The sequence below is a fragment of the Harpegnathos saltator genome, unplaced genomic scaffold, assembly GCF_003227715.2.
Source record: "Harpegnathos saltator strain DR-91 unplaced genomic scaffold, Hsal_v8.6 scaffold115, whole genome shotgun sequence".
Taxonomy (NCBI): domain Eukaryota; kingdom Metazoa; phylum Arthropoda; class Insecta; order Hymenoptera; family Formicidae; genus Harpegnathos; species Harpegnathos saltator.
The window spans coordinates 2,002,492-2,011,206 of NW_020229890.1; the positions used below are offsets into that span (position 1 = coordinate 2,002,492).

General features: G+C 46.2%; 1 protein-coding gene across 5 annotated transcripts in view; it reads right to left on the bottom strand.

The window, feature by feature from the left end:
* The window catches only part of Lim1 (LIM homeobox 1), an 88,508-nt gene extending 80,087 nt beyond the window's left edge, over positions 1-8,421 (bottom strand). For 4 of the 5 annotated variants that reach the window (XM_025303450.1, XM_025303443.1, XM_025303457.1 and 1 more), the window contains exons 1-2: positions 8,286-8,390; positions 310-502 (exon numbers count right to left, since the gene is read on the bottom strand). In XM_025303450.1, the coding sequence (XP_025159235.1) occupies positions 310-482 (173 nt within the window). In that variant the 5' untranslated portion in view covers positions 483-502; positions 8,286-8,390. Of the gene's footprint in view, positions 1-309; positions 503-8,285 lie in introns of all 5 variants that reach the window. The other variant, XM_025303465.1, reaches the window with a different exon arrangement.
* Between the last annotated feature and the right edge of the window lie 294 nt (positions 8,422-8,715).

Here is an 8,715-nt window from a genome sequence, read left to right on the forward strand (position 1 = left end):
CGTTTATCTCGATCGAAAAGTTAGAGCGTCCGTCGAGCTGTGGTGCGTCGATGATGAATCTCACGGGAAAATTTGAAAACTTGAAAGATTTCTTTGTGATGAGTCCAATTCGAGACTCTCGAGTCTCGAGATTGCTATAGTAATTATTAATTACTAACTTATCAATTGCTTAATCATTGCCAATGTTGAACTTTTTCAATGATTAATCGACGATATCGTGCCGGCAGAGGTCGGAGCAAGCTTTCACAGGGTTAATAAAAAGGAGCGCACAAGACGTGTGTGCGCGCGCGCGCGCGCGCAGACACATACCTGAAGAAGTCGTTCCTGCAGAAGAGCTTCGCTTCCCTCGAGAAGCACTTGTCCTGCAGCGTGATTCTGCAGTCGAAGCAGCGCACGCACTCGACGTGCCATGCACGGTCCAAAACGTTCAGCAGGTACTGATCCATTATCGGTTTGTCGCATCCTGCACATGACAGGAGCATCGCCAAACCGCGTCTCCCTGCTGAAATTAAAAGAGAACACACACGTTACGCTCTTCTCCGTCGCTTCGACCGGCCGCGCGATCTTGTGTAACATGACGTTCGGCCGCGCCGTGCAGCAACAAGCTTGCCCTCGATGATACGCCCGTTTCAAGCGCATTTTGTGTGTGTTTCGACGGGCGCGAGGAGCAAAAAAGAAAACGCGAATCAAGCCGCTTGCGAGGCCTCGCAACTATTCGATTGGATGCGCGGCCGAATGCGAAAATTACACTTGCAATTTGATGAAATATTAACGTACGGTTATTAACGCACGGTAACACGCGGGCATAAACGCTACGTCATTGGTCGGTTCCGGGCAAAGCTTAAATTAATATTAGTTCTGCACGCGGTGCTGAACATTTCGTTGTAAATACGCGCCACGTGCTTGCCGCAACGCACAACGCACGGCTTTACGCGATTTAGCGTAGCTTAATCGCGGATGCGTCGCCCGTATCAGAAGCATACCGGCCGTGTTTCAATATTATTACTGTGATACGCATACATGGCATTTTCCGTCTTGCGGTTTTTAATTCGCGCGTAATTCAATCCCTCTGTACTTAACGAGCCCGTCAAAGAACGTCGACAGATAAATATCGCGAGACCGGCCCGTAACGTTAAATGCCGCCGCCGCCGCCGCCGCCGCCGCCGCCGCTGCTTTGTCATATGCGGCTTATTTATTTGCGAGCATTAATTCCCAAATCGCTCGTGTAATTATTACAATAGTAATCCAATCGGAGTTACACGCGAAATTATCCGCAATGAGTCGAATTAAAGTCGCAGACGGTCGCAAAGTAAGCATGGCGGTGATTTGTTGAAAAAAAAAAATGGCTTATTAATACACGCGTTGCGAATAAATTACGGAATGTTCGGGAGTCTCGCCGAGTGCGGCGTGTTTTATTTGGGAAAGAAGATTAAGCGCCTTCATTGTAAGAGCGCGCGTGCATAACGAGGCGTGCATTGTGCTCGGCTTTTTTGTACATTCGACGGTTAAATCGCCGTACCCGGTGATTCGATTGACATAGGCGGCCTCTATAAAAGTACAACAATGCGACGATAATCGCCGTACTAATCACGTAAAGAAGCAACTAATCCGATCCGCGGGGAAGTTACGCTTTTTCATTCGATAAGATTACAACTCGAAAATCGCGCCTTGACGTTCCGAATTCTCGGATAAATTCCGAACGCGGACGATTGTTTCTGGAGAAAAATCTGATCGGCTGATCCGGTCAAATCGCGGAGTTGTGTCTCCTATGTCAACACTTATAAAAAGCCCCGATGTGACTTTTGTGTGTCGCTATCGAGCACTGATTTTATATTCTTTCGACCCGTAATGAAAATCCCGAGAGAATTTTCGAAGAAAATGTTTCGACGTTGAAACGCATAACTTCTTTCTCACACACGTATCGGTCAACTTATGAAAAATTGTGGGAAAAATCGATAATATCGAGTAATATCCCGATTTACTGCGTCAATATTGTAGATTTGCTGTGTAGATTTGTCAATGTTGTAGATTTGCATTTCATTCGAGCTTAATTACCGTGGAATACATTTTTGGCTTAATTACCGTTGAATCAACACTTATTCGAAATTAAATGTTGGCGACCAACCAGTGACACGGCTGTCAATGAAAGTTCCGCCAAGTGACAATCATCTCCGAACGCATTGAGAAGCTCGCCAAGGAATCTACAAGCCCACGATTATTATTCACATTTTCTGCCGCGGTCGCGCGTATGTATTGTTAACTGTTAATATAGTGGAGGGAGGCGAAAATAGAGGTAACGATTAAACATATCAAAAATTACCGAGCGCTAATTGGAGTTTCAATTACTGCCCCGTATTGCATGATAATTTAAGCGCGGCAATTTAAACAATGTAAAACATTGCGGTTAAAATGTTCGCGTTACAATAGTCGTGAATGACCGGTCGAAAATTCGACATTTTATATTTTATAGCGATATCGCGGTCACTCGCCGGGCAACGTTCTGTAATTCGCGAGGACAGTGAGAAGAAAGATATCGCGGAACGTCGCTACGAGAGACCGACCGGCCATCGTAAATCCCGTAGCGCTTAAACAAAAAGCCGCGGATTATTGCATCGACGAATTTAACGACCGCGCGTTTCGGCATTTACAGTATAATATAGTCGCGCGATCTCGCAGGACGCTAATTTCGCGGCCGCTTTTTCGCGCTCGCATGCATCTTTCGCGGCCTAGCTCACGGCGAACAATTATAATTCGTCGTTAATTAACATTTCGCGAACGAGATTGCTCTTTCCGCGTTTCCTCCCTGCGTTTCTTCCTTCTCTTCTTTCTCTTTCTCATCCCTTCCTCCTCTTTCTCTTTCTCTCTCTCTCTCCTTCCTTCTATCTGTTTTCCGTTTTCTCTGTTTCTCTGTCCTTTTTCCTCTCCTTCTCTCTCTCCTTCTCTCCCTCTCTCTCTCTCTCTCTCTCTCTCTCTCTCTCTCTCTCTCTCTCTCTTCACCCTCTCGTCGTTTTTATCGCCATCATTGAGTCCCACAGGCTTCACCCTCCTCTCCTTTTTTTCCGCGGTTTCCGCCAATGGGCGGAGTCCCTCTGCCTGGCTGGCAGGGTTGTCAACCTAGCAACCCTCCTCCCACCCTTAAGATCTGACCTTGCGCATCTCATCCCTCTCGCGGAAGGGCGAGAAAGGTAAGGGTGGCTTGCCATCGACGCAGCTCGCGATCGTTCCCAAGTTAACTTCGAGATCGTAAACTATTCTGTATAATCGACTTGCACGCGCTCCCTACTAACGATGTTCGAAGATAACCCTTAACTGATATACCGATCGTAAGAAAAACGGATCACTCGGTATGATAAATTCGCGCAGATCTTAGTGTCAACGGAAAGAAAAAATTAAATACATTTCGATGTTTAATAAGAGCGCGATTAAATATCATAACAACATTATCATTCTCGGGAAATGTTTTCACTTCACATTGTTCCTCTTCTTCCTTTGAGAATTAGCTATTATGAATATTAGCGAGGCAAATGGTGAGTTGTAAGAAAAAAAGTTATTTATATATTCGATAGGACTATTTGAAATAACTTGTACAATATTTCAACTTTTATGAATTTCTACGTTTATGGAATCAAAGCCGTCGTTTATGATTCGTGTGTATGTGTATGTGTGTGTGTGTGTGTGTGAGTGTGTGTGTGGATAAAACAAAATGTATCTCTCTTCGTTATATGAATTCATAAATCATATATTGAAGAAAACATATCGGAAATATACGATGAGATTCGATATAAAATACGGTTTTACGAAACGAGAGTGTTTCAACATGATTTGCAAATATTATCGATTGATTCTCGATCTGCCCATCGTCGAAATATTAATAAATAAATTCCTAATATATAAATATAATTCATAATATACAAATAACATTTGTAATTCATGTTCACAAAGAGTTCAACCAGCGTATTAATATAAAAAATTATAGTATAGTACTCATGGAATACTATAATAATTTAATATTATAATAATGAAAATAAAGCTGGAATAAAGGGAATTGAACAATGCTGGATTTGGCGATTAATCGCGTGTAATGATGACATAAAATTTCATTAGCTCCAGCTAGCTGAGAGTTGAAATACGCTTCCGGATTAGTGGGCACGTATTTAAAATAAAATGAGGGTTAGGTCTTTAAATCGCGTTAAGGATTATAGGCGCCTATTTTTGCGGGAAGATATTTACGGCGCGTTTAAGGCAGTAAATTGTTATCTAATCTCATAATCAATAACATAAATTAAGGTAACACACGTTTAGAAACTAATTTTGCGTACAAGTGCACCATATGCAATTCCAGCGATATTATCGCGTAACGACTTGAATGCTCGAATAACGGTCTTAACGAACATAATATACACGTACAAGGTATTCATGCACCGATCGATGTCGATTAAAATAAACCGCTCGGATAACCATTCCCGCACTGTGTGCGAAGGTATATTATTAAAAAAGATTTATATGAAACGTTTGTAATTTTCCTTGGGTGTGAAATACAACTGATTGCGCACACATAATGTACGGCGAGAACATCTTCGGAGTATTAATCGCAAAACTTGATCATGCATTCCTACGTCATCGTCGGCTGCGATAGTCTACGAGATTATTTCCAGTTTTTCATCGAAGTATCAGACGGCGAATCTCTTCTATTCCTAGTCTAAACATGCCACAATGAATGTTTGCCGCTAGACGCGATCTTCTCATCCCAGAGAAACAACTCCGCGACACGTGGTTCCCCTAGCCGGAAAAAGTGAGAGGCAGGAAACCGTGGAAAGAACCTGGTTAGCTGAATCACATAAACCAGATTAGGATTAGCCAGACGTGAGACGAAAGTTGATCCACCAACACGGATTGCTTAATCCGATTTTTTCCGGACACGCTGTACGTCATTGCTCGCGTCATGCCGGATCTTATTTTGTTCGTCCGTCGGACGGGACTTTATCCAGACACCTTGATCGCAAGTGCCGGACCGACAACGACAGCGGGATCACGCGAAGATAAGAAATTGTCCTCGATCAACCAACATTACACAATACTTATCGAGGGATTTGATCCAACAGAAAAGTACAACAAATTTCAACTGTCATTTTGTTCAGAGCGCAAGAACAAATAGAATTTTGTGCCGTATTGTCTACGAGTGTGTCGAAAAAGAACAAGATTAAATCTAAAATAACCGGATTCGATATCAAACGGAGCTTGATCTAACCCAACAGCAACAACAACAACAACAAACGTCAACGATGATCTTCCGACCATCAAAAACTCGACATTTGTGGGAACTGCCCGCTGCGCGATCCACGTGCGAGTAAATTCCGAGCTCGGCGACAGCCCCCTGATTCTAATTTCCCAAAGTTGAATTAAATCTCTCGATACCGGCGTGAAAATAATTTTTGACTAATTCGCCAGATCCGAAACTAACGGCAAAGCGAGCCGAAATCGTCCCGCGAACGTAATTTCGAACGCAATCGCGTTTGACGGTCGCGTGAACCCATGTTTATTCGCTTTGGGCTCTCGGAGTAGGTGCAGCCCCACTCTCGTATTCCGACATGCGCGTTTTCACCCCTGTGCGCGACGACGGCGACCGGACGGAGGGGATGAAGTAGGAGAACGAATTTCAGCGAATTACCTTAATCAGTCTAAGATCGCCTACGTCAGGTGCATCTAGACTCGGCAAACCACCCTGCGGGGAAAATTACTATTTTCCGCGGCGCAAACCACGCGCCGCGGCGGATCGATCCCGCCTACTTTGGCGAGATTGAAGTAGCTCGCGGTAGCCATGTTGGCGAAGAAAAAAGAAGCAGAGAAAAGCCCAAAGACGCTGAAATTCCCAAAGTCACAGTCACAGTCACGTTCGCGTCAAGTGTTTAGATACCGGCGAGATGGTGAATTCCTCTTGTTAATACAAAATGTAAGAACAGTTTCAGCTGCGTTTTCGACGATTTCGTTAAGCCGTTCTGCGCAGGAAAGTTATTTTACAGCGTGATTATTTCTTCATGATGGGACGTTGGAGCGAACGTTTGTTTCAACGTGAAATGATCCAACAGACCCGTAGTTTTTCACTTTGCTGTTGCACCCTCTGTAACTACCGCTGTTACTGCGAAATACTATTGCGTGTTATGAATAACGTTACAATGTGTGTCGAATGAATATTCGAGGGGATCTGGGGTAGAGAAATTACGTTCAATCTCTCACCTCTCGTTACTTTCCCACATTTTTACTCTAAACATCCGATCGAAAGATGCAAGTAACTGCCCGCGATAACAGATGCGCGTCGCTCGTTCCCCCGGCGTTATACTTTCGCGGACTTTTCGACAGATTGAAATATGTTAACATATACATGAAAAAGTTCACGGGTCCGCCGTCGTGTATCTGCCACAGCGACAACTTTCGCGCGTTCGTTGCTACGTGTGAACGCTCGGCGACACTTTCCTCCGCGCGATTTTTCACATCGGCCCGCGCGCAATTGCGTCGCGGCGAGCGGGAAAAAAGACGTCGCTCCTTCGCTCGCATAGATTTGCATGCGTAACGTCGCGAGATCGCTCTCTGTACGGCGGGCCGGTTCATTGGACTCGCGATCTACGTGCGTGCGTGCGTGCGGCTTCTCGCGCGTGACGGCTCGCGGAACGAGAGAAGTAACTCGCGCCCTTCTTCGCCTCGAGATGCGGATCGAAATGGCACGGCGCTCTCTCTCTCTCTCTCGCGACTCGCAAACCGACGAAAATGGGTGGAAAAATCGTGCGCAAAAGTTCGCAACAGCAACAGGTACTTTGCGGCAACGTACCTTACCGAGAACTATTACGAAGAAACCGGCGACGCCCACATGAGAGGCGGCGCTCGACTAATAGAGCAGCGCGCCTCTAGACGACGCGAGCTGCGTCTTACTCGATATCGAAGCTACTCTGAAGAGCTACCCGAGCGCGGACGTCAAGCCCGCTCGTAAACAGACCGAACGTATGAATTTGGTGACGGTATCTGTGTATAGATAGCAAGGTTAAATTCTGAGTTGCGCGCTTCGACATCTACGTGTGTGTGTATGTGTATATGTGCGTGCGTTCGTACGATATGAATATGGGAAATATAATGAGTAACATAGAATGCAATTAAAATGACAATTATGACGAGCAGAAGATTGTGCTCCTAATTACCAGCGCTTTTTTTCCACCGCCGGGAAAGAGGCGAATCGATTGTCGAGCCCGATATCGCGCGTTACAAAGATATATCTTGATATCAGCGAGCTTGATCCTGTCTCACGCGTCGTGCGTATCTTCCACGGTTCTCTGGTGCGTTAGGCATGACATCGGCACAATGTTGCGCCGGACAGGACATGTTACTTCGGAATTCATCCTATTTTACGCGAGGCGCGTTTTACTCAAACACACACGCACACGCGAAGGGTTTGCATGACACGTCTGCGCGGGTTATCGAAAGCACGATAAAATAGAGCGCGGGTTTAATCCACCGTCGTCTCCGCGGCAAGTCCCGTGAGCTCCCTCCTCGTGTTCTTTTCGATTTAATCGTTAAGAATTCCCTCCGAGGAAGATTCATCGTAAATTTAAAAGACACGAACGCGCAATGGTACATCTCCAACCAGCGTACCTTAAAAAAAAGTAAACCGACTGTCTATATCTTAAAACAGCCGAGGCTTCCATTTTTTTTATCCTTTTCGCTCCAATCGATCAACTGTCATTAATTTCTCGTGATAACAAGTCTGGACAGCCGTAATAATAAGCCATATAATTTTGTCAGCTGTATCGCGAAAGATACCCCTGATACGAAATGTTAACCATCATATACGCTCTTTAAATAACATTCGGTCCGTTTACGGTGTTTAAAGTGCGAGAACTACGTACTGATGAACATGAAGGTGCAATTGACGAGTACGGTGGTGAGATAACGCTCCTTCAAAACCGTCAAAGATGAACAACCAAATTGTGATATAAGCACTCGATAAGTAATTCTCGCGATTTCGGCGGTCAGCGATATTCGACCAGCAACATTCTCCCCCTTTTGTCGTCAATGCTCAATCAGCAACGACGCCGAGCGTCGGCAGCAACAATACAAAACAACCTGCAGCAGCGATTGTTTAGCTGGCAAACGCAGCCGCGATTAAAGTCCCAGTCAACAAACATGCGCGTCGAGTATAAAGAGCTATCGCGCTCGCTATTTCGTGAGGCCCAATTCGGGCCCGAAGGGGTAGCGGCCAATACAAACTACGTATAACGACGTTCTCGCATGCTTCTTACCTATGTTACAAGCCTGACGGGCTGGGGTGACGGGCAGGGGTGCGCAGCAACGCCCGCTGAGGGCCGCGACCCTTATCCGGGGGGTACCAATCCCCCCGGGGCCCCCTCCCCCGTCCCCGGCGCCCCCGTAGCCCTCCACCTCCCCAGCCGCGACCGCGGCCACCCCTGCCCCCACTCCCTCGCCGGGCCCGGGACCACCACCAGGCCCACCTTCGATGGGCCCGTACCGGCCGAACGGTCCCGAGGGCCCCAGTGCACCCACTTTTACTGCGTTGTTATCCCAACGGCCGTTAAATCGCACTTCTCACACTTTCACCCCCGCCTAATACTCAATGCCAGCGTTTCTCCTCCCCCTCGACTTCTCGCGGCACTCACTACAAAATACTTCGCGCCGCGCGGAGTTCGCCTTCTTTTCTCTTCTTCTTCTTCT